General features: G+C 39.0%; 2 protein-coding genes across 2 annotated transcripts in view; one reads left to right on the plus strand and one right to left on the minus strand.

The window, feature by feature from the left end:
* The window catches only part of lrrtm4l1 (leucine rich repeat transmembrane neuronal 4 like 1), a 264,599-nt gene that overhangs the window by 48,964 nt on the left and 188,204 nt on the right, over positions 1-27,431 (plus strand). The window lies entirely within an intron of this gene.
* Positions 778-13,622, minus strand: LOC130905158 (uncharacterized). Its single transcript, XM_057818278.1, has 8 exons — positions 13,478-13,622; positions 12,835-12,900; positions 12,487-12,660; positions 12,285-12,347; positions 12,009-12,140; positions 11,832-11,894; positions 8,383-9,237; positions 778-828 (listed from the first exon to the last, which is right to left on the minus strand). The coding sequence occupies exons 1-8, from the start codon at positions 13,604-13,606 to the stop codon at positions 820-822; spliced, it is 1,491 nt and encodes a 496-aa protein (XP_057674261.1). The 5' UTR covers positions 13,607-13,622; the 3' UTR covers positions 778-819.

Raw genomic sequence — 27,431 nt, forward strand, 5'->3', positions numbered from 1 at the left:
AAGCCATTTTGTCTCGCCACACATTTTAAACAGCCATAACTTAGCAGATATGCAAGATAGGTGCGCCAAACTTCCCGTACTTGGTGGGAGTCTGCAACGCCAACTAGTGGCTGCAGAATTTGAGTCCTTAACATGCTTGAAAACCAATATTTGAACATCTATGTGGCTTGGCGTAAATTTCAATAATTTTGCAATCTTGTGAAGAATTGTAACAAATGGTTTAACAGTGCCCCTTTGAATTTTTCAAAAATGCCTCTCCAATTACGTTTAACGTAGAGCAATTAAATTTTGGGAGTTGATCCCTTGTGCAAAATTGCACAGTATCATTTTAACTATATTCACAGCTAAGCCATCTGTAAATATCAAGTACATAATATATTCATGTTCACAGTACATCATTTCATGTGAATGTTTCACACTTGGTGGAGACACAAAGATAGGCGACCACAAAATAAGGGGAGTAGAGAACAGGTAAATATTTTTTTAATATATGAAACAAACAAAATCTCAGAAGGTTACATAGACCTGAATGGGCAGAAGTATGGTGAAAACAATACATTTAAAGCACACAGTCAAAAATGACAATTTAAATTATTCCATAAACTAAACCTAGAATGCGAGAGAAAACTAAAAATAGCTGAACAAGAACAATGAAAGGGAGGAGTGAGAAGATAACTTCAACCTGCACTAAAAACTGTAGGAAACAGAGCAGTAGTACTGTGAAAAATTGGACTGGAACAAAGATCACAGATGGTTGGAAGTATCATTTCTGAATATCTGGCAGGGATGGACTGGAGACTTCTGTTGCTTCAAGCTCTGCTACTTTTTCTGCAGGAGAGACAAACATTTGCAATTTTAATGCAAAACATTTTTAAAATGCAAATGCAGGAGAGGTAACATTTTTCCAACATCAAACTGTAAATTTATACAATTTCTTGTATTTTTTTGCATTACATCCTTTTTTATTGTGTTAATACCACATATTTATCTCCAATACAACTTAATTTGACACAGAGACGCAAGTCAGACTTGAGCCTATTCCAGTAGTGAACTTGCGAGAGGTGGGCCTAACGCTGAATGCGTTGTCAGTGTACTGCAGAGCCACCAGTGCATCGTCAGACCAAGTACAACATATTGAACATAGAAATTTAGCATGTACATATTTTATTGGTTGTTTTTTTTTTTACATTACACTGAAGAGAAAACCTGCAATACAATAGCATATTGATCAACAATGTTGTTATAAGTAGGGGGAAAAAAAGCTTGTTTTTTAAAATATTTTTGCATTTTAATTAGTTATTTATTAGTATTTGTATATTTGGTAATTTTACCTCCAGGAAAATGACATAGTCAGCAGGACACTGCAGGGAATTGAACCCCATCCCAGTAAACCAGGAGTACCATTACCAGTGTCTTTTGCTTTTTTGACATAACACTGAAGGGATAGCAAAACCTACAATACAACAGCATATTGATCATTGCTGTTGTAATGTAGGGAAAAAGAACCCGCCGTTTTTCATATACTTCATTTTACACTTATATAAATAACAATTTACATATAAATATTTCATTACTTCACTTATTTTTGTCCCTAAAATGGCAAACAATGCCCTCATGGTCACTAAAGTAGGTAGGCACAACTGAAGTCTCAACCTCATACTGTGTTGTTTTTACATACACATGGTCAATCAATGTGCCTCTTTCTGTTGTGGGCTGTGTGACTAGTTGAACGTACCCCCTATCTTCAGCAAATTTACAGACGCTGGAGGACTTTAGAATGTCTTCATTAAAATCACCCATGACAGCAATGGTGTTACTTAGTGGCTCTAACAAATCAAATAACCTGCTGAGGTGCTCTTTAAACAAAGACATGTGATAAGATGGAGGTCGATAAATGACAGCAACTAATATATCGTGATGACCATATTTGCTGACTGCACACTCCAAATTGAAATGTGGTACCTGAATTATGTCAAAGGTGACATCATTTGCACTAAATACGCCAACACCTCCATGTTGTTGGGATTGCAAATTTATAAACAGAGGATTATTGCCAGAATATGATAAAGTTCGTGGACAGCTGTGAAAACGATAGCCATCAACCTTTATGATCTCAGATGCTGGAAGGTTTGGTAGCCATGTTTCTGTTACCGCAATACAGTTAGGCTGTAAGTGCTCTGTGCATATAGCTAAATCTGGCGCATGCTCAATCAGTCCTTGCACATTCATCAAAAACACAGAGAAGGTATGTGGTTGACTTGGTGCGGATTCAACAAAAAAAGGAGGCATTCTCTGAATTGCCTCCTTAATGTTGTTTTTACAATAAATGTGTTCCTCTGCAAAGTCTTGAATAATTAATCCAGACAAGCTTCTCACGCGGCTTAACGCCACATATGCTTGTCCTGCTGAAAATATTTTATTCAAAGACACCACAGCACTGTCTACTGTTAGGCCCTGTACTTTATGTACTGTACAAGCCCAAGCCAGTTTAAGTGGAAATTGTCGACGTAATCCACCTTTACTAGTGACCTTTTCCTCTTCTGGCTCTATGTATGTAGAGGCCATCAGATCAACAGAAGCAGTAGCTGATTGTTTCCTCCTCTGTGAACCAACCTGATCTTTATCAAACTTGACATACACCCTTTGAGGAAAGCTGTTGTCTGAGGTTATGATATGCGTCACAGTGCCACACACCCCATTTACTAGACCATCCACAACATCCACATTCTTGCACAACATAACACGTGCATTTATTCCCAATAGTAGAGTTTCCTCCAAACATGTGTTATATGCCTTCGCATGATGTCCACTAATCAACTCGAGATTTCCCGTTTTCTTGTTGTGAACAAAATCTTGAGCTTCTACTTTAACATATTCAGGGCAAGTCCTGAATAACTCCTGAAGATTGTGTTGATTTACTTGTTTATTTGTCGGGAAGATATGCAATGCTGAGCTGACTTCACCACTTTCACAGTGCTTAAGTGTCTCAATATCACTGAGTAGCATTGGAGTTTCTTTGGACCGAGTTCTGATTCTGTTCAATAACTTTGCAAACAACTGATCTTGCTGCCGAACAACAGTGTTCAGTTCCACAACCTTAAATAAAGAGGACCATAGGTCAACACCTGGGTCAGTAACATACAGGGGTTTCCCTTTAACGGGAGGCAGCTGGTAAAAGTCCCCTACAGCAAGGACACTGACATTTCCAAATGGTGAAAAATCACCAGTTTGTTTAATTTGTCTCAGTCTCCCATGGATGTACGTTAACAACCTGTGATCTACCATGGAGATCTCATCAATGATTAGGATCTTCAGATCATTGTATTTGGCGCGTAGAGAATTTAACTTCTCTTCACCCAAAGGAGTATACGGTAAGCGTACATCCTTTCCTATGCTAAAGGTGGCATGAATTGTTGATGCCTGAAGATTAAAAGCAGCAATACCTGTGGGAGCTGTTAATAAAACACACATGCTATCAGGTTGACTACACACAGTAGACAACAATCTTGTTGCCTCATACTGGATGGCCTTGATTAAATGGCTTTTTCCAGTACCAGCACCACCCGTAATGAATACATGTAGTGGTGCTGGTTTTTCCCCTATTACTTTTTGAATGCACCACTGTCGAATATTATAAAAAATACAACGTTGTGTATCATTCAAAGACCGAATCAATGCCAAACCATCTTTTCTCGACAAGATGTTTCTCTTTTCTAAATGGGAAATTTGTGGGCAATTGACTGCTAATTCAGGAATACATTCTAAAAGTTCCACATCTGGCTGTTCTTGTTGGGTCCTCAATTGCAGAGTCTCTAAACGCTCTAATTCCTGCTCAGGACACAACTCACACCAGGCATCTTCCAGTTCACCATTGCTTTCAACTGACTTTTGAAAGTCATCCAGCTGATCTGCTTCAAGTTCAAATTTGCTTCTATTGGTGTCAACAACAAACTTGACCGGATGTCTGGACCCATCGAAAAACTTTACTTGGCCATTATTGTAAAACTGTTCAAAAGTTTCACATTTGGGAGGTTTAAGTTGCGCATCTGCACGATAGGGAAGGAACAACTGCATGATACTACGATAAAATAATTCTGGATTTTTTGTCTTTGAAAAGCGCATGTACCGAACAACAGCAGGCTGTGTTCTAATTCTTTTCGTGACAAATCCACAATCATTTTTCAATCTAATCTGTAGTTGCGATTTCTCGTTTTTGCTCAGAATACGATATTCAGAAGCAAAAGTTGCCAGGCACATGTCAGTAAACACAGCATTGTCTGGCCTATTCTTGTAACGGTCAACCAAACTCATCATCCAAATGTTTTCAGCGGTAAGATCATGTGATAGTGCCTTTTGCTTTAATACACTTAAAGGCAGACTCATTTTGACCACATTGTCACCTGTTGGAACAAAGACAACCTTCCTTGAACATTCCTTGAGATGTAAATTTGGTGTCAACCTGTATACAGCCTCCTGAGCGCACACATCTCTGTTGTGCAGGTAAACACTGCCAAGGTTCTTTAAGGCTTCTTTTGCACTCACATTTCCTCCAGCTGCTTCTCTTTGTGCATTCCCCAACAACAGTCCTATTTCTCTCTCTGCTTTTGAGATATAAGAAATAATGTACACCACGCATGCATATGCATCTGCAACAAACTGGATGTCCATGTTAGCATTCCAGCACTTTAAAAGTGGCTTACTGTACTGATTGATCCAAACTTCATTAATCTCTCTTTTCATTACTATTTGTGTGCCTCGAGCACAGGATTTATAGGCCTCTTCAAAAACTTCCTGACTGACATTTACACTCTGAAACAAATGCTCCAGACTCTCAAAGATTTTGGTTTCATCAGAAAGAGCTTTTTTGACTGAAGCCAGGATTGTTGCTGCTTGCTCTTTGGAAACTTTGTCTTTTTTACAATCACAGGGAGTCTTGTCATCTGCGTTTTCAGCATGACACATGCACGTCTCCAGATTTTCTACACTTTTCTCATGGCATATAAATGTTCTGCATGATGGTGGTCTGGGAAAATTAAAACGACAAACTTTGTTTTTCTTTTGACAAGTTTTTGAATGTCGTTTTGAATGTTGCTGTACATTTGTCACAATGTCAAGTAACTCTTTGTCTTGTGTTGGCAGCTCACAAGTGACATACTTGTCAATAAATGCAACAACCTCTTCATCACTGTTTTTATTAATCACTGGGGCATTTTCTATCCAGAACAAACAATGAACATGAGGAGAACCACGCTGTTGAAATTCAATGCGGTAAAAGTAGTCTTTAATTTTACCAATAGGTTCTGCAGGAGACATGAGAACCTCCCTTAAGAAACAATGCCAACGAAAATCAAACATTCTTGCGGCTGTGACAGGATTGTGACGCAAAAGTTCACACCTGTCAGCCCATTCTAACTGTTCCAATGTTTCTGTTCGACCTTCCTGCATTAAAATGCTACACAGAAGATTTTTCCAACGCATATCAGCAGAGGAAAATGAACAAAACCAAGTAGGAACGCCGAGCTGTCGAACACAAGCCAACAAATCACTCTGTGCTGCCTGCCAGAATGCTGGAGTCCCTCTAATAGGTTTAAGAAAACGATACCCATTGTCAAACTCCAACAGATTTTTAAAAAATGCATCATCATTTAAAATGTTAACATCGACTTGTTGGAAACATTGCCTACCCTTCCCTTTTCTTAATGCTATTGACACATTTGAAATAACTTGTTGTAACTCTGACATGTACTGAGCATAAAATATGTATTCTACATTACGGGCAAATCTACCATCAGCATGTAAAATTCTGTTGTTAAAATAACGTGCCAATGTTAATTTGTGCTGCCTTCGTTCATGAAATGTGTTAATTCCTTGAGGAAACAATACTGGAAAGCACTTTGCTTCATTAGTCATATCTGAAAGCAATTTGACTGGATTGTTTCCCTCAGCTGGAGCTACATTTAATACATTATCAACATACTGGTCCAACACTTCCTGACCAATGTCCACTGGCATAAGACATGTGTCTTGAAACATACAGTGTTGTTGCCTGTCATGCAGCAGTTCATCTTCAGCCAAATCTGGAGATGCTTCTAGACTTTTTACATGGCCATCATTTTCATTCCCTGTAGTTTCCACTTCAGTTCCCTTACAAAAGGTATTCAGCCATGCATTATTAAATTCTATATCTTTGTAATGCTTATTATTTAGTTTAAGATATTGCAATGCCTGCCTAATTCGCACACTATCAACAAATTGATATTCATAATGTCCTTTATATGTTAGTTTACGTTTCAATTTAACTCCAATTAAAGAACCATCCATTTCATTACGAGGAAGTAAATTATCAGTCTGCACGATGTTAGCAGGAACACAAGTAACAGGACCATGAACTCCATTTTGCCCACCTTTAGGCAATGCTAACATCTTCATGAATGGAATATGTAAAGCAATCAAATGCTGTTCTAAACTATTTAAACAAGCCAATTCTGCTGGAATAGGCTCAAGTTCAAGATTATTAATTCTACTCTCAGGGGGAACCTCACCTTTATTAATTTTACAATGACAACAATAACAAATCCAAAGTTGACCTCTGGCTGTATCTGTATACTGACAGGGCAAATCACACTTTCCACTACATTGGTGTAAATAGTCCTCAGTGATGCACTTTAATGCTACTGAAGCTATAGCTTTGGTTTTGTAATCATCTATTTTGCACCCTAAAACTTGATTTTTAAACAACAACCTATGACAAACACAGCAAACAAAATCTGGACCGTGCTTGACTTTATCAAGAAATTGTTTCATGACAAAATCAAACTGTTCAGACTTTTCTTTAATTTCTTGCTTTTTCAACCTGTTTGATTTTCTAACACGGTTGCGATGCTCCAAATTGGCACTGTACTTAGCTTTGCTGTAAGCCCTAATATTCTGTTTATACAAAGCATTGTCCTTATATTTTTGGATACCGCGTGCTTTTAAATTTTGTTTATACAAAGCATTGTCCTTATATTTTTGGATACCACGTGCTTTTAAATGTTGTTTATACAAAGCATCGTCCTTATATTTTTGGATACCGCGTGCTTTTAAATATTGTTTAAACAAAGCATCGTCCTTATATTTTTGGATACTACGTGATTTTAAATGTTCTTTATACAAAGCATCGTCCTTATATTTTTGGATACCACGTGATTTTAAATGTTCTTTATACAAAGCATCGTTCTTATATTTTTGGATACCACGTGATTTTAAATGTTCTTTATACAAAGCATCGTTCTTATATTTTTGGATACCACGTGATTTTAAATGTTCTTTATACAAAGCATCGTTCTTATATTTTTGGATACCGCGTGATTTTAAATGTTCTTTATACAAAGCATCGTCCTTATATTTTTGGATACCGCGTGCTTTTAAATGTTGTTTAAACAAAGCATCGTCCTTATATTTTTGGATACCTCTTTTTTTTTGTTTTTCTTGATAAATTCTATCTTCATGGTATTTCTTCTTATTCTTGCTTTGTACACCGTCTTGCTGTGAAATATAGGCCATTTTATTCAATTTACTACGTACATTCCTATAGGATGAATCTTCCTGATATTTAATTCTTTTATGCCTGTTATACTTGTTTTTCAAATAATTAGAGACACAAATACCAGGTCTTTGCACTTGTGTGTCCACATCAGCATCTACTATACTACTTACATTTGAAGTCACACGATTTGAATCAATCACATTGCTGTCTTTTTTAGTCTGTCGTCTGATATTGTAGACTGATGGAGTTGTGTATACTTCACAATAGCCATAACATTTGTGACTTTGTGGCAGATGAACGCATACTACATTTTCATAATGGTTGGCATTTACATTTTCTAAATACAGTGCCTGATTGGAAAACTGCATTGCACTACAAGTATATTCAATCCAGCGATCCTGATGATATGTAAATATACTCATTTCTAAATAATCGGCAGCTGCTTGAATCTCAATTTCTGTAGCCCAACTACCAACATAACCCATTTTTGAATTGCTCAAGTATTCAGCCACAGAGGAATACTCACTTCTCAGAAGACCCTGATACAAGATTGCATTTTTTTCTATCTGCTTCACTACTGCAAGTCTAATCTTTCTATGATAGTTTTGCGTACCGCTGACGGCCTGACTGACTGCTCTGAAGAAACAATTCCCATCACCAACTACTTTCTCATTTTTACAAGGTTTACCTAAATGGCCAACTTGGGTAGATTTTGAATCAACCTTTTGTAATTCAATATTTAACCGTGTACACAGCACTTGTGCTACATTTTCCCTTAGAGGGACAAATTGTAGTTCTTTTTCTGTTACATTACTGATAAAAACATCTGGAAGATCATTGCTGGGAAATATTACTTGCTCAGTCTGTGTAACAGTAGAGCCAAAGAGCAATGTGGAGTTGACGGCGGGAGCAGTGGGAATAACGCGTACACCTGCAATCTCAAAAAAGTTCTGTGTTAGGTTCATCATATTTGCTAACTTGACAAAATGGTCAAACACAAGATCAAGGCACCAGTACACCACAACAACACTGAATCCATTTACATCAACCATCCCATTTGTATTACGAGAATGAGAATCTACCACAGCGTACATTCCATTCTCCTTAATTATTGCACAAGTATTGCAATTCAATGTCAGAAAGCAAGTGTCATACTTTCCACAAATCTGTGCCAAACCATCCTTTAAAGGAGTCAACACTCCTGCCACAACAAGGTCTCCACTAACCACATTTACATCACCAGTTACAAAATCACCATATTCAAAGTCAAAACTCTCGCCATCAATAACTTGCTGCTTGGGTAAATCTGGAACACAAAGAAGCTCAGATCCTCCACTGATCTTATTATTCTTTCTCAGAGAAGAATACAACTCATCACCCAATGTTACAACCCGATCAAGGTCAGCTGACTGCCATGAAAACACACTGTGGGTGGTATGTTTAGCGACAGCTACTAGACTAATAGCCATACACTGAACACCTCTAAATTCAAACCGAGCGTCTCCTTGGTGGAAACTCCCACGAACTGACCTCTTAATATCACGAACCCTAACAGAAAGAGACTTAGTCTTACCTTTGTTGCCTCCTTGCAAGCGATGTTCCTCAACACACTTACCTTTGTTGCCTCCTTGCGAGCGATCATTGTCAACAAACTGCACCTTCACACTACTCATTCCAGGTGACTTCACAACAGCACTGGATGCGCCCCTCTGTAAAAGAAAAAAATACATGATATAAAATAATCTCTTAATTTGTGGTTGACCTGTCGCGATATGCAATAAGACAAAATATCGCACAAGAAATAAAAATGATGGCAATCATTTTCCCAGCTGCGATTTATCGCCACGTGTATATGTGCTTGCGTGTGCTGCATGCACTCGGCACATGTGCATGTTGATTACAAATGAGAGTCCAGATTTCACAAATGTTTATTGGCCATCAACACACAGTGGAATTAAAGTTCAGACATACAAAACAAGGAAACACTTCTATATTAAACATTGTAAAACATTAGCATTGCTACATTGAGGCTAATGGAAAAAAAGACTATGTACTAACCACTTTATACTGCTACAAAACATGACTCCACAATGCAAAATTGCAGTTAAAAGGTGACACATTAAACATGAAGACTCACTGGCACTGGATTAAAGAATTTGCAACCGATGCGAACAAAAAAAAAAAAAAACTTATTGATACAACATGCATGACGACAGAGAGGTGCTTTCTTTTTACTGACGGTAAAGTTTACGGTTAGTGTCTTTGGTAACATAGTTCATGTGAACATTTCAAAATAAAAGCGTTTTATGTTCAGATTTCTGGAGGCAATCGTATATACTTCAGGTTCTACACTAAGAATAAATTTAAAAATGACACCCATTATGAAAAATTTTATTGGCCATGATATGTTTAATAACTTTGCTTCAAATTTGTTGCATGAGCACTTTGCAGTACAAGATGACAGTCATTTTGGATTAAATTAACACTTAATGGGCTCCAAGTGGCGAACAACAAAAATGACAGTGGGTTTCTCACCCATTTCATATTCTGCACATAACCAACTCTAAAATGAATCATTATGCAGTGTTTTTATTTAATATTTATAAATTTTAAGCTCGTGTTTTATCCAAGAACAATTTTTCTACATTTCAATAAGTGATTAGGATGTATTGTCCCAATATTCATGTTTGAATAAGTTACAAAAACGGCAATAACATTGCATATTGCAGTAATTTAGGAGACAATATATTGATTACTGAAATTTGTTATAGCGACAGGCATAGTTGTTGGATAAAGCTTGAGTTATGCTTCTGCGTTGCGATGATGTCAAAGTGACTACGGCGTCAATGAGTGCGTCTGATGAATAGAAGAGTTTTGCGTCCTTTGTGTTGTACAGGTCATTTGTTAACACCGCTAGGTTGCCCTGACCAGACCGGATAGGCTTGAAGAGTCTAGCAAAGTCTTCCATGGACCGGACAGGAAAAAACAAGCCATCCAAAGCGTATGGGCAAAGCGCAAAGACAGCGGTCATCCACGTCGCCACACAGGACGAGAGCTCTCGTCCTGTGTGGCGACGTGGATGACCGCTGTCTTTGTGTTTTTTCAAAAAGGTGTACTCACTTTTGTTACCAGGGGTTTAGATATTAATACTAGGGCTGTCCCAAACGACTAATTTTCTCCCGATTAGTCAGCAGACTATTTTTACGATTAGTCGACTAATCTAATAATTAATTAATTTATTTTTTTTTTTTAAACTAATTTAGCAATGAAATTTTTGTTGACGCTTATCAATTCACACAAAACATATTGGAACACTCAAATTATTTATTAAAGTACAAATAAACACGTAAATAACAATAATAAATCACAAATAAACAATGAGTTCAAATGCTGATAGAATTAACTGGTGTAGCATCCCGATTGAAAAGATGGTCTCTTAAACTGATGGTTTACAACTTTTATTCCATCCTTGATGTAAACACACCGTAAGAACTACGGTGCACACAAATAAAGCAACACAATTAGAAATTAACAAAAACTTTTCACCTTTTCCTTTTAAACCTTATTTATATATCAATGAATTGCCTATATGAATTGCCTTTACCTTAATTTATTACCTTATCATTGACAATCTCTCCCTTGAGTACAATCACTGTATATATTTATGACCTTTTAACCTTATATAATTTTCTATACCATAAAATAAACCATAACATGAAATAAACCTTTCAATTAGCATTAAGAACAATACTCATAGCACTTATAGGCCCATTGTCAATGAAACATTATTATTTAGTAAGGCGACAGCACCCTCTGGTGTACAAAAAAAAAAAAAAAATTACAAACTGGGTGAAGGCGCTTGAGGTGTTTATTCACAGCCGACGTGCAGCCAAGCTTGGCATTGAAGAGACAGGACAGAAGAGTGTACTCTCCTTTGTTTCTTTGAAATAAGTCAATGTTTTGGACACTCTGGTGCGCTTTTTTTGGCTTTGTGCCGCTTTCCCCACTTGCAAACAGAGCATCCGACATTCTAACTTTCCACGCATATATTTTTTTAACCCTTCATTAACCGTCGACGGGATGTTGTGCTCGTCGACTGATTAACGTCATCGATGACGTCGACTAGTCGGGACAGCTCTAATTAATACACATACTATTCATCGTGACAAACTGTCATTTTGTCAGTGTTGTCCCATGAAAAGATATTGAACTATATCTGCAGAAATGCGAGGGGGTGTACTCACTTTTGTGATGCACTGTACAACCCCTTATCTCTGTTGGTACTCCAGTGTATATTACTAACCTGTCGTTGATTGGGTCTCCGCTTGACCTCAGCCACCATGGACCTCTGCTTCTTACACAGCAACTAAATGGAAATAAATACATCCATTACTTTTCGGAAAATTTTAAAATTTATTATATTACCACTTAATTTTAAAACATCACAATTTGTTATCTTAAATCATGTCTATAACATTACCGGGTTGCGTCTTGGAACAGCCGTCACATCTGGTTGCTGTAGAGCTGATGGAGTAAGTTTGTCCATCTCCTCAAGTAGGGCATGGCTGAACCGGACAGGGTTTAGTGGGATGAAGCAGTCTCTCACCACAGGCTAAATACAGATACAAAACACATTACAGTTTTTCTTAAATAACAGCAAATTTACATTTATGGAAAACAAATACTGAATACATGCTGGTGAAGGCTTTCTTAAATAACAGCAAATGTACATTTATGGAAAACAAACATTGAATACCTGCTGGTGAAGACTTTCTCTCTTGGGAGGTACATGAGATGAACTTGATCCCATTGCGCGCCGCTGTGGTAAAGGTGAAAATTGTTAGTATCACATTTAAATATAAACATTTCATGAATGTGATATATATGTGCTGTATTTTTACTACATGTCCCTTCTTTCAATTATTAATGATCATTAGATTCATTTATTTATTTTTTACCTTTGAGCCAACCACTGTCCACTCATCAAGGTTCACTGCAGGAGGTGGTGTAACCTCAACTCCCCTCACAATGGCAGAACTTTTTTCAGGTGCTACTGTAGCAGGAACACACTTCAATGCTGATCTAACAGGAACAGTCACAGGCCGAGGGACTTGAACCACGTCACGTGTTGCCTGATAGTAAAAAAAAGCAACAAAATAGACACCATGTACAAGTTACCAATTAACATACAACCACATACACTTCCAATACTTAAATAGCTACAGATAGTAGCTATCTTGAGAACTTGCAACGCCCCCCAAAAAACACTTCTATTAAGTCTCATGATGCAGATCTATCAAACTCACCGTATATGACGCCTTCCACAGCAGTTGAACGAGGATAGGCATTCCATCAGTGTCAGACAAATGAACCTGTAAATATCAGACATATTTAATTCATATAATCATTTCAAACATCAAACATACCAGTCTTATTAATTGAACTAAATATTTACTTTGTTACATCTATTTTATACAATCACTAATTCATTTAGATTTTGTATTACTGTCAAAAGTCCATTTGTTCATTATTTTTTCATAAAGAGAAAAAACTTTTACTTGTACTTTTAAATCAGCAACACAAGTTTAAATGTCTAAACCTGTCAAAATCTTACTTTTTTTTCCACCCGCCTAATTTTTTGGCTCAAAGAATCATCCCCCCCAAAGAGCATTATTATTATTGTTATTATATTTTGGGGGTGGGGTATAGAATTGTATCATTTTTGCGCATTAGTGTTACATTTTAGGTGACTCCTTCCATAAATTGTTAGTGTTAATGTAATTTAAGTACTGGAAAATATTTTTCACATTTAAACAAAATCGTTTTGTGTATCCAATCATGGCTCAAAAATAATACGAATCGTGTCATGAATTTTTGTATCGTTACAGCCCTACAAGTAAACTTTAAACAGATCAGACAGCTGACTATGACATTGATCTAACAACTTACACCATCTTGGGCCCACAGTTCAGATTTATCCAAGGAGAAATGCTCCACTGCAGACAGATACTTTACTCCCACTTCAGCAGCAACACGTCTGTACTCCTGACGCAGCATCTCCTGAGGATACATCTCCATGTTGTAACGTGGAGGAAAATCCACAACTACAACCTATTCCCCAAAAAAAAAAAAAAAAAAAAATGTCATTAGACAGAATTCATCTGTGACATAATACACAAATGTTACTGCAACAAAACAGGTCATGTCATCATAATGTAGTGTAACTACACACTTACATTGGAGCACTGACTAAGCGCAACAGCCAACAGTTTCCTGAATCCAACACCAGCTCTTTCATGACTCTTGGTCTGTGTCAGATCGTTGCTGGGAGCAAGGACACACACCACATCAGGCACTTGGGGCAACTTCACGTTAGCAAGCTCCATCTTCTCTTCCATCGCAGTAGCACCCGGAGTAGACATAATGCCAAAGTACAGATCTCCCTCTGGCATCTTCACAAAACCATCAGCTATGGCTCGTAGATGGGAATCTCCCACAAGAAGAGCAAACTGCAACAAGTCAGAAAATTAGATCACATTAGTACATTTTTGCTTTTACCGATCTTTACTTATATCATCTGTCTACCATGACTGCATTAACAGTATTTATATTCATAAAATATTGTATCAGAAAAAAAAAAAAAAAAAAAAGCTACCTTCTTATCAGAAGACTTGGGTGGAATGACCATTTTGTGACATTTTCCTGTCAGCTGCGAAACTGGCCATTGGCATACACGATGACGGTACCCAGTACCCCGACCTATAAAAAAAAAAAACAACAACAACAACAATACAATAAATTAGCACCAACATGTTTCCTTAGACCAGTACAATTCATAACATTTCCACTATAACTTACGATTCATCGTGCTGCGTTTGTCTCTCAACATAATCAGCTCCACAGAAAGCTGGGTGTCCAGATGCCGCTTGTCTGCTGTTGCTCAACAATCTAAAAGATATCAACATAAACCCATTAGGAATGTTTATTAAAATTGTTATCTCATAATCAGTCTCAATAACCTTTATTTGTAAAATTAATTGCTCACAATAACAAATTACTTCTCCCAAAAAATAATCCACTTAATAACTCTGTTACCACATTGTAAGAGTTAATATTCGAGCAGACAAACTCTGGTTGCGATGAATAATACTTATTAGCGACCACACAACAGAACAAGACTGGCGTAAAATGCGCTGCTCAACGCAGCTAAGCCAAGATAGCAAACGTGAGAAGAGGAAGCTCGGAAGGATGCAGGCGCTGAATCCAAGGGCCGCTCATAAAACAGGTCCTGGAATGAGAGCAAAAACAAGTCATGAGCCGATGATCACAGATAATTATCGAACAAATGCAAAAAACAACTGACCGTGGAACCAAACAAGCTTATCAGGCAACAAGGTGGCAGCGTCCTCTAGCTTTTAAAGATTGTTGATTGACGCTGCCAGCACCTATGGCTGCTCCACCCGTTTGACATCAAACCTGTAATCAGAATTAAAAACACGAGCACCTCCCCAGACAATAACATCCTATTGCACAAAACTATGTACAAGATGCTACTTTCTCCTCGCACGTGACGTCAGCGCGTTGTCCCATTAATAATAGTCCAGGCAAAACGTGATGCTTACAGCTGGCAAAATTAAACTATTCCTCAAGGTGAATAAAATTACTCTGATCAGTTTTTAAACTCCAGTTTCAGCTCTAGTATCTATGCCTTTTTACTCTCCTTTTATGGAGATATATTTGTGTCACATTTCTGAGCGATTCAGCCATTTTTAATTCGTCATCACAAAAGAACGAGGCCACCGATACACGTGGCGGGCTTTTTTACAAAAATAACTTCTACAGTTTGGCTTACCATCCACACACAGACGTACAATTTGGTCACTAGAACCGAGGACTTTTAAAAACTCCGACTAATGTAAAAATGTGCGTATTCTGCCTTAGATGCGGTGTCTTATGTACATTGTAAATAGGAAGTCTTGTATTTTGAGGACCGCGCAGTACAGATATAGTTTTTGGTGTTTTGATGTAGTCATGCCAATGAATAAATAAACGTCGACTCAGATGAGTTCAACAAACTAAATTCTGTGGTTTACAAGTTTTGAGAAACGCGAAATTTAACAGATTGAAAGCATTTTTTTTTCTCCAGTCAAAACGATAACATCAGCAATAGCGGCTAATGCTAACATGCTAACGACCGGTCAGCTCACGTGGCAAGGGCTAAACACACTACATGTTGACCTATTTTACTTTTTGCCGTGTTTACATTCGAAGACTAAACTTACGCAGAGAGGATTTGGAATTTTACAACATCACAAAAACATGGCGAATTTATTAAAAAACATAATGCACATATGTAAACACATCGTCAACCGCGCGCGATTGCGACCCGTTTTAATGGCTCACGAACACGATCGTTGAAACATTTTACGTTTTGTCATTTAGTGAGCTTGAATGCACACCAATAAATATACACAGTATATAAATGATACATTAACTACTATTTCTCTGTCAAAACGTTTGCCACATGGCACATTATTGAATGTAAACGCCACGTTTGAAACTACATAACAAGGCTCAAAAAAACAAACATTACGCTAATCTAATCAAATGAAAATTCTACTTACCCTGTCACCAAACAAATCTGTAGAAGCTTCAAATCTTGAAGAAAACCTGTCGAATAAAAAGCTTTTTTTTTTCCCAAAAAAGTGAATAAAACTTTCGAAATCTCACAGAGTTGTCGACAAGAGTCGTCACCGTGCAAGGTTAGAAAGGACCGCCCCCCACACGTCCAAACAGCTTTATATAAATGACGTAAAATCTTTAGCCAATCAGCTTGAGGAACGCCCACCGAGCTTCTAGGCGGACCTAAATGAAAACTGAAGACTACGATTTTGGGAGGTGTGGCCCCTCTCCATTTGAAGAGCCTTTCCCGCCGGATCAACGTAAATAATATTCAAAAGGACTGAATGGATATGGATGAGGCTACTTCATACCACAGGCCTTAATGCTCGAATCCGATTTTATCGTTTTTTTCCGACTCGAGTGAGGCATTAACTTGACCGTCTGAGCTGGACAAGTCGCATTGAAATGGACCATTTCAAATCCGATCTGGGTCACTGTCGTATGTGGTTTAAATCCTATCTGAGCCACATTTTGCCTGAATGTCGCGCGCGGTCTGAACGATTAAGTCTCCATAATCAGAATTCACGCGGCAATTACGTCTTTAAAGAGCGACAAAGACGACGCGCTATGGTAACAGTGCAGCTGTGCGTTAGCGCCTAGCTTGCCTTAAACATTGCTTTTGGGAAGGATCAAGCTTGACAAGTCATAAAAAAATTAAAAATGGGTTGAGGATAAAGCCTGAGTTATGCTCCCGCGTTGCGGTGACGGCGCAGCGACAACGGCGACCTTCGACATTTGATGGTTCTCCGGCAACTTACGCGTTGCTCTGTAATTCACCGCCAAGCCACTAGAGGGGTGTGGCGTTATGTTTGTACGGTTTTGGGGCATTCTTCTTGTTCACTTCCTCATGTCAAGTTAAAAGGAGAACGAATAAACAATGCAAGATGGAACGCTTGAATGTGTATCTTCATCTCATCAACATTGAATAAATGTCGATCACACGAATGTTGAGGCGCAGGCGACGCAGAAGGCGGTATCGAAGCGGTCTGTCCAACTTTTGATGCCGCAAAGAGAGTTCTAGCGTCAGGAAAAACCAGCTAGCTGTGGTGGCTAGCTTCAGACTGGCGCCGAGCACTGCATCCAGCGTTTTGTCCGAGGTCTGCAAAGCCCTCCAGCCCGATTTGTTTGCCGTGTTCTACAATCAGCCAGTGGGAAGCCATAGCACATTTCTGGCGTCTATGGAACTTTCCAAACTGCATTGGAAGCTTAATGTTAACGTTATCATAAAAGCACTGAGGCACTCTCAATCAGTGATGATGTATCGTGTGTGGTCTTTTGATGAAAATAAAACATCAAAACAATTCTTTTGACACCAAATCTGCTTTATTCTTCATATACTTGAAGTGTGACACTTAAATAAGTCACAGACTCATGGCAAATAAATCTACACAATAAATGATGATGTGCACTAAAAAATATAAAGTGATAAAAAGCTGGCAATTTTTGGCCGACTTGGGCCATGTCCACACGTAGCAGTTTTTTTTTTGTTTGTTTGTTGTTGTTGTTGTTGTTGTTTTTAAACGTGGATTCTGCCCTAATACGTCAAAGAAAAACAATTGCGTCCACTCCTGCACGTTTGTGTAGAAAAAAAAACTTCCACAGCCAACCGCTTTCATTCATATTGAAGTACATTCAAAACAAAAAAATAATAGTCCAAAATACTCATTATTCAATAAAAAGCACAGCAAGAGTTTGTAAAAAAAATGGAAGCAATAAAACGCCTATTGATATACTCCCCGTGTGACGTGAGGACAAAATTTGCCGCAGCCAGTGACGTGAATCTTCGGTTATCAGTGCCCACATGATGGAGCCACAAACGCAAAATTCGCAAATCTTCACCACCTCCGTCGTTTTTAAGAACCCTGGTTTATATCTGCGTGCGCGTGTGGATGATAGAAATATATCTTCTTTTTGCCAAATACCCTGCTACGTGTGGACATGGCCTGGGTCACAGCTTCCATTTTTTTTTTTTTTTTTTTAAATTCAATTGCTGGCTGACCTCCAGCCAAGTATTTTCAGCAATCTCCTCCCAGGAATTGCTTGTCATTTGGCAATCTTCATAAAGTTTTGACATTGTAGAAGTTGTCCTCCTTGCTCTTCGTTGATACTCTCATCACCTTGGTCCATTTTTGCGTGCAGAAACATAACCTAATTCCATAATCTTGTGACGGTACGAAAAAATGTAACGAAATGGCTCAATGGCGCGCCCTTGAATTGAGGCGAGTTTCGAGCAAGTTAGGTTCTCATGAAATTACGAGAAAAGGACAATCTGCCACAACCCTGACTTGCGTGCCGTCCAAGTTTGCGTGATGTCCGAGTTGCGCCAAACTGCGAGGGCCCGTTCAGTCCTGCTTGCAGGCCTAGTTATTATTATTCTTCTTTTTTCAGGGCAAATGAAAATGGCCAATTTGGAGGCCTGAACATGCACGAAAAGTCACCAAAATTTGCACAAACGTGCGGCTTTGCGTAAATTTCGATAATCTTGTGTCGTTTTGAAAAAATGTCAAAAAATGGCTCAGTGGCGCCCCCTTGACCCTTAAAATTTTCAAAAAGGCCTCTCCTCTCAGGTTTTCAACGTAGAGCAATGAAATTTGGGGAGTAGATACCTTATGCCTAACTGTTCAAAAAAGCCTCTTGCACCCATATTCCAAATCCAACAGGAAATCGGATATTTTGGATCAAATGTGAAATTTTTATCGGTTCACAGTTTGAGTTTACATTTGGAGGCCTGAACATGCACGAAAACTCACCAAAATTTGCACATACATGCAACTTTGCGTAAATTTTGATAATCTACAAAAAAATTTAACAAAATGGCTCAGTGGCGCCCCCTTGAAATTTTCAAAAAGGCCTTTCCTATTAGGTTTTTTCAACGTAGAACGATGAAATTTGGCGAGTCGATACATTGTGCAAAACTGCTCCAAAAAGTCTCTTGCACCCATATTCCAAACCCAACAGGAAGCCGGAAATTTTGGATCAAATGTGAAATTTTATCAATTTACATTTGAGACCTTGTCGCTGAAGAAAATAGTTGGATCGTCTTCAAAATTGGTCAGACTATTCAGGAGACATATGAGATCTTAAGTTTTCAAAATGGTGAGTTTTCACTCAAGGGTCTGACCTGGGCGTGGTCCCAAAGTCGGCCATTTTTGGGCAAAATACCAAATTCAGAAAATGATTAAAAACTCTGTGATACGACGTTCAATCTTTTTCATTTCTAGCATGTATATGAGATATCCCAGCCTGAACACGACTGCATTGAAATATTACCCATTAGGCCTGGCGCCCCCTAGTGGGAACAGGAAATGGCCTTCTTTACGAGACAGGCTCCTCCTCCAAGGGAAAAAAATCTATTGACCTCAAACCTGTTTCAGGGGAGCCTCAAGACATGTGTTCAGGTCCCTGATGAAAAATATTGAGGTTTCGTTGAAGCGGAGAGGTCCAAACTGGAAGTGAAAATGACCGTCAACAATTTGTCTCGCCAAAAATTTTGAACAGTCATAACTCGGCAGATATGCAACATATCTGCGCCAAACTTTCCGTGTTTGTTGAGAGTCATACCCTGAAGGTTCTTGTAGGGGTCATTTGCATCAACTCTACAGTGCCAACTAGTGGCGACAGAAAGAAGTTTTAAAAAAGGCCTTTCCTATTGGGTTTTTTCAACATAGAGCAAGGAAATTTGGGGAGTACATGCCTTATGCAAAACTGCTCCAAAAAGTCTCTTGCACCCATATTCCAAATCCAACAGGAAATCGGGTATTTTGGGTCGAATGTGAAATTTTCATGGGTTCACAGTAAGAGTTTACATTTGGAGGCTTGAATATGCATAAAAACTCACCAAAATTTGCACATACATGCGGCTTTGAATAACGTTCGATAATCTTGCAACGTTACGAAAAATTTTAACAAAATGGCTCAGTGGCGCCCCCTTGAAATTTTCAAAAAGGCCTCTCCATTTAGGTTTTTCCAATATAGAGTGATGAAATTTGGAGAGTCAAAACTTTGTGCAAAACTGCTCCAAAAAGTCTCTTGCACACACATTCCAAATCCTACAGGAAATCGGGTATTTTGGATTGAATGTGAACTTTTTATCGATTTACTGTGTGCACATTTTACACCTTGGCACCTAGGGAATTAGTTTGATCATTCTCAAAATTGGCGAGACTGTTCATGAGGCATATGAAATCTTAAGTTATAAAAATGGTGTGTTTTCATTCACGGGCCTGACCTGGGCGGGGCGCCAAATTCTTCCATTTTTTCGCCAAAACACCGAATTCGGAAAATGACTGATAACACCCTCATACAATGTTAAATCTATTTTAAATCTGGCATGTGTGTGAGGTATACCAGCCTGAGTAGGACTGGATTGAAAATTTACCATTTGTGCCTGGCGCCTCCTAGTGGAAACAGGAAATGCCCTTTTTTACGGGACACACTCCTCCTCTAAAGGGAAAAAACCAATCTACCTCAAACCTGCATAAGGGAAGCCTTAAGACCTGTCTTCAGGTGCCTGATGAAAAATATTGAAGTTTCGTTGAAGCGGAGGGGTCCAAACAGGAAAGTGAAAATGACTGTCAACAATTTTTCTCTCCAAAAACTTTGAACAATCATAACTCGGCAGATATAGAACATATCTGCGCCAAACTTCCCGTGCTTGTTGAGAGTCATACCCTGAAGGAACTTGTAGGGGTCATTTGCATCAACCCTACAGCGCCAACTAGTGGCGATAGGAAGTCACTCGTTTTTCCAAAACATGTCCAGTTCTTTTCATGTTGGTCATTGTAGTTTCAAGACCTATTAAAATTCTTTTTTACGGCCCATGTCCACGTGTCACTGTCTGTTGCCGTGACGACCCTTTGTTCGCCATTTAAAGGAAATATTTTTTTTCAGAGACTCAGGCAGCTTATAGAGCCACAATATTTGGCACACTTGGTCGAATTGGCCAAGTTAGAAGATTAATTTTGGTTTTGAATAAGGGCTTGGCTGCACAGCTCAGTAGTGGCTCCTTTTTTGTAGTACTCTCTCCAATAGGGGTTTTTATCTCTTGGGTGTGGGAATGTAAATAGGCGACTTTCGAGCATGTTAGGTTCTAATGAGATGATTAGAGAGGAGGATCTGCCACCACCCTGACCTGCACACAGTCCGAGTTGCGTGACGTCCGAGTTGCGCTAGATTGCGAGGGCCCGTTCAGTCCTGCTTGCAGGCCTAGTTATTATTATTCTTTCTTCATGGCAAATGAAAATGGCCAATTTGGAGGCCTGAACATGCACGAAAAGTCACCAAAATTTGCACATACGTGCAGATTCGCGTAAATTTCGATAATCTTGCGTCGTTTTGAAAAAATGTCAAAAAATGGCTCAGTGGCGCCCCCTTGACCCTTAAAATTTTCAAAAAGGCCTCTCCTCTCAGGTTTTCAACGTAGAGCAATGAAATTTGGGGAGTAGATACCTTATGCCTAACTGTTCAAAAAAGCCTCTTGCACCCATATTCCAAATCCAACAGGAAATCGGGTATTTTGGATCGAATGTGAAATTTTTTCGGTTCACAGTTGGAGTTTACGTTTGGAGGCTTGAACATGCACGAAAACTCACCAAAATTTGCACATACATTCAACTTTGCGTAAATTTTGATAATCTACAAAAAAATTTAACAAAATGGCTCAGTGGCGCCCCCTTGAAATTTTCAAAAAGGCCTCTCCTATTAGGTTTTTTCAACGTAGAACAATGAAATTTAGTGAGTCGATACATTGTACAAAACTGCTCCAAAAAGTCTCTTGCACCCATATTCCAAACCCAACAGGAAGCTGGAAATTTTGGGTCAAATGCGAAATTTTATCGATTTACATTTGAGACCTTGTCGCTGAAGGATAAAGTTGGATCGTCTTCAAAATTGGTCAGACTATTCAGGAGACCTATGAGATCTTAAGTTTTCAAAATGGTGTGTTTTCATTCAAGGGTCTGGCCTGGGCGTGGTCCCAAAGTCGGCCATTTTTAGGCAAAATACCAAATTCAGAAAATGATTAAAAACTCCGTGATCCAACGTTCAATCTTTTTCATTTTTAGCATGTTTATGAGATATCCCAGCCTGAACACGACTGCATTGAAATATTACCCATTAGGCCTGGCGCCCCTAGTGGAAACAGGAAATGGCCTTCTTTACGAGACAGGCTCCTCCTCCAAGGGAAAAAAATCTATTGACCTCAAACCTGTTTCAGGGGAGCCTCAAGACATGTGTTCAGGTGCCTGATGAAAAATATTGAGGTTTCGTTGAAGCGGAGAGGTCCAAACTGGAAGTGAAAATGACCGTCAACAATTTGTCTCGCCAAAAACTTTGAACAGTCATAACTCGGCAGATATGCAACATATCTGCGCCAAACTTTCCGTGTTTGTTGAGAGTCATACCCTGAAGGTTCTTGTAGGGGTCATTTGCATCAACTCTACAGTGCCAACTAGTGGCGACAGAAAGAAGTTTTAAAAAAGGCCTTTCCTGTTGGGTTTTTTCAACATAGAGCAAGGAAATTTGGGAAGTAGATACCTTATGCCTAACTGCTCAAAAAAGCCTCTTGCACCCATATTCCAAATCCAACAGAAAATCGGGTATTTTGGATCAAATGTGAAATTTCTGTCCATTTCTAGTACAGTTTACATTTGGAGGCCTGGACATGCACGAAAACTCACCAAATTTTGCACATACATGCGGCTTTGTGTGGATTTCGATAATCTTGCAACGTTACAAAAAAATGTAACAAAATGGCTCAGTGGCGCCCCCTTGAATTTTTCAAAAAGGCGTTTCCTATTAGGTTTTTTTAACGTAGAGCAATGAAATTTGGGGAGTCGATACCTTGTGCAAAACTGCTCCAAAAAGTCTCTTGCACCCATATTCCAAACCCAACAGGAAATCGGGTATTTTGGATCGAATGTGAAATTTTTATCAATTAACAGGGTGCACATTTGAGACCTTGTCACAGAGGGAATCAATTGGATCATCTTCAAAATTGGTTAGACAATTCAGGAGACCTATGAAATCTAAACTTTTCAAAATGGTGTGTTTTCATTCATGGGTCTGACCTGGGCGTGGTGCCAAAGTCGGCCATTTTTTCGGCAAAATGACAAATTCAGTAAAGGACTAATAGCTCCTTGAAACAACGTTCAATCTTTTTCATATCTGGCATGTATGTGCGGGATCCCACCCTGAACACGAGTGCATTGAAATATTACTCATTAGGCCTAGCGCCCCCTAGTGGGAACAGGAAATGCCTTTTTTACGAAACAGGCTCCTCCTCCAAGGAAAAAAAAATCTATTCACCTCAAACCTGCATCAGGGGAGCCTGAAGACATGTGTTCAGGTGCCTGATGAAAAATACTGAGGTTTGGTTGAAGCAGAAGGGTCCAACAGGAGAAGTAAAAATGACTGAAGCCATTTCGTCTCACCACAAGTTTTGAACAGTCATAACTTCTACAACATATCTGCGCCAAACATATCGTGCTTGTTGAGTCATAGTCTGAAGGGTCCTGTAGGGGTCATTTGCATCAACCCTACAGCGCCAACTAGTGGCAATAGAAAGTCACTCATTTTTTTAAATATATGTCCAGTTCTTTTCAGGTTGGTCATTGTAGTTTCAAGACCTTTTAAAATACTTATTTTACGGCCCATGTCCACATGTCTCTGTCTGTTGCTGTGATGACCCTTTATTCGCTCCTTTTTTGTAGTCCTCTGTCCAATAGGGGTTTTTATCTCTTAGGTGTGTGAATGTAAAGAGGCAACTTTCGCGCATGTTAGGTTCTAATGAGATGATTAGAGAGGACGATCTGCCACCACCCTGACCTGCACACTGTCCGAGTTGCGTGACGTCCGAGTTGCGCTAGATTGCGAGGGCCCGTTCAGTCCTGCTTGCAGGCCTAGTTTGTAATTGTAATTTATTACTTTTTTAAAGTAAGATTAACAACACTGACGTTGAATGATCACAATGGGAGTATGTCATACTCCCATGTGATACATTAAAACTATTCAGACCAACTGGACACTCAGATTTCCATTCTCCGTGTCAATCAGTTGAACAGGACAAGTATATATATAAAAGAACGAAACGTACCGTTCTCTTTCATTTCATTGGTTTCCATGGTTTAACTACATAGCAACCTCATGAGTGCTCGCTGCTGTCATACTCTATTCATGAAGGTAGTCGATGTGAGAGCAGAGAATGCAGAGGACAAAGTTAGATGGAGACAACTGATTTGCTGTGACGACCCCTGAGGATAGACGCCGAAAGGAAAAAGAAGTAACATCTGGGGAAAGATAATATCTGTTAGGAATATGAAATATTTGTTTATAATATATCGAAATTTATGATTAATCATGTGTCCATTGAAGTGAACATCATGCATTCCCGAGTATATTTTAGTGAATTGCCATGGACGTCCAAATTACCCATTCATTTTCAATGGCAAAAAAACAAACGTCCCCATAACAACAGGAAATGACCAGATATGACTAGGACACGCCACCCAAATGTCCCCAAATGACCTGATATGACCAGGACACGCCATCCAAATGTCCACAAATGACCTGTTATGACCAGGACGTGTCCCCCAAATTTCCACAAATGACCTGTTATGACCAGGACGTATCCCCCAAATGTCCCCAAATCAAAAGGAAGTGACCTGATATTGTCCCCGAAATGTCCCCAAACCAACCTGTGCAGGGCTAAGATCTGTATCTCCCCACTGCAAAGACCCAGAGTAATTTCTCCAGAAATTGCCGTTTCTAGTATTGATAAGCAGTTGATTTAAAAATATAATTTTTTGTGCAGATTAACTGTAATTTGCATTAATATATGCATTTTATCTTTGCTGTAGTTTGCATTACTATATGCATTTTATCTTCAGGCATGAAAATGGGTCAGGGTGAGAAGGGTGTGGAGGACATATGTTCCGGCGTTCTGCACAATTTGTCTACATCGGCAAAACGTCCTATAAGAGGAGAATTTGACACCCAAACCACACCGTGCACTCTCAACTTGTTTTGTTTAGATGCATACAGGCAGCACGTACTAAAAAATGCCTTAATAAAAGACTTAAATGTAGTTATATCAAACAAGGACGGTTTAAATACGCTACGTGACTAATGTGGTCAACTGCTTTAAAGCTACCACAAAAAAAACACAATGGTTAAAAGTATGGGAGGGTAATACATGCAAAAAGTATTTTTGAGGGAATGAAAAAGTGATTAAAACTCAATAAAAACAAAAATAGTGAGTACTCGCTGCTTTTAACTGATGTGCGCATGCGTGCGAATGTTTGCGCAAGAGCACTGAGCATTGTGTAGGACGTTTCGCCGCGTAGCAAGGAATTGCCGAACACCGGTACACTGTACAACCCAACAAAATATCGTATTGAGCTCTGTCGAACCACACTGTCTTTCAGTAATCTGCAGGAGGCACCACAGACACATACAATTGTGGTCAAAAGTTTACATACACTTGTGATGAACATAATGTCATGACTCTCTTGAGTTTCCAGTTATTTCTACAACTCAGATTTTTCTCCAATAGAGTGATTGTAACAGATACTTCTTTGTCACAAAAAACATTCATGAAGTTTGGTTCTTTTATGACTTTATTATGGGTTAACAGAAAAAGTGATCAAATCTGCTGGGTCAAAAATATACATACAGCAACACGAATTAGCAATTTCTTGTGAGTGACTATTGACTTGAACAATCATTGACTTGAACATGTCAGGAAAGTCACTTGGAGCCATTTCAAAGCAGCTGCAGGTCCCAAGAGCAACAGTGCAAACAATTGTTTGTAAGTATAAAGTGCATGGCACTGTTTTGTCACTGCCACGATCAGGAAGAAAACGCAAGCTATCACCTGCTGCTGAGAGAAAATTGGTCAGGAGGGTGAAGATTCAACCGAGAATCACCAAAAAGCAGATCTGCCAAGAATTGGAAGCTGCTGGAACACAGGTGTCAGTGTCCACAGTCAAGCGTGTTTTGCATCTCCATGGACTGAGAGGCTGCCGTGCAAGAAGGAAGCCCTTGCTCCAAAAGCGGCACCTTAAGGCTTAACTGAAGTTTGCTGCTGATCAAATGGACAAAAATAAGACCTTCTGGAGGAAAGTTCTGTGGTCAGACGAAACAAAAATCGAGCTGTTCGGCCACAATGCCCAGCAATATGTTTGGAGGAGAAAAGGTGAGGCCTTTACCCCAAGTACACCATGCCTACCGTCAAGCACAGTGGTGGTAGTATTATGCTGTGGGGCTGTTTTGCTGCCAATGGAACTGGTGCTTTACAGAGAGTAAATGGGATAATGAAGAAGGAGGATTACCTTCAAATTCTTCAAGATAACCTAACGTCATCAGCCCGAAGATTGGGTCGTGGGCGCAGTTGGATGTTCCAACAGGACAATGACCCCAAACACACATCAAAAGTGGTAATGGAATGGCTAAATCAGGCTAGAATTAAAGTTTTCGAAGGGCCTTCCCAAAACCCCACTGAGAAATTGTGGACAATGCTGAAGAAACAAGTCCATGTCAGAAAGCCATCAAATTTAACTGAACTGCACCAATTCTGTCAAGAGGAGTGGTCAAAGATTCAACCAGATGCTTGCCAGAAGCTTGTGGATGGCTACCAAAAGCGCCTAATTGAAGTGTAAATGGCCAAGGGACATGTTACAAATATTAGCGCTGCTGTATGTATATTTTTAACCCAGCAGATTTGATCACTTTTTTCTGTTCACCCATAATAAAGTCATAAAAGAACCAAACTTCATGAATGTTTTTTGTGAAAAAGAAGTATCTGTTCCAATCACTCTATCAGAGAAAAATCAGAGTTGTAGAAATAACTGGAAACTCAAGAGAGCCATGACATTATGTTCTTCACAAGTGTATGTAAACTTTTGACAACAACTGTATACCTTGTGCTAGCCATGTTTTATTTCGAAACAAAGTTTACTTTGAAGCTAAACGAGTTAGGTGTTCAACATTGCACGAATGTTGCACTGAAAAAAAGGCACCACACGTCCCTGAAATACCAATTACAGGGATATTAGAAAGAAGCTTGTGTTTCTTCTTTTAAATTACCATTAAATATACAAGCTTGACGCTAACTTAACGGGAGCTATTTTTTCACCGGAGATTTGGCTAGCTGTGGCAGTGTTCAACACAAGCTGCAACAAACGGCAGTAACTTTGTTATACCGCAAAATATAAAAAGGATTGAA

The sequence above is a fragment of the Corythoichthys intestinalis genome, chromosome 17, assembly GCF_030265065.1.
Source record: "Corythoichthys intestinalis isolate RoL2023-P3 chromosome 17, ASM3026506v1, whole genome shotgun sequence".
Taxonomy (NCBI): Eukaryota; Metazoa; Chordata; class Actinopteri; order Syngnathiformes; family Syngnathidae; genus Corythoichthys; species Corythoichthys intestinalis.

Bases quoted from the DNA above. Each gene is read 5' to 3' on its own strand.
- LOC130905158 (XM_057818278.1), bottom strand. From the start codon at position 13,606: ATGGAGATGTATCCTCAGGAGATGCTGCGTCAGGAGTACAGACGTGTT. The intron at 12,901-13,477 runs GTAAGTTGTTAG...TGATATTTACAG, and splicing joins AACTGTGGGCCCAAGATGGT to GTTCATTTGTCTGACACTGA. The intron at 12,141-12,284 runs GTATTCAATGTT...ATCTGTATTTAG, and splicing joins GAGAAAGTCTTCACCAGCAG to CCTGTGGTGAGAGACTGCTT.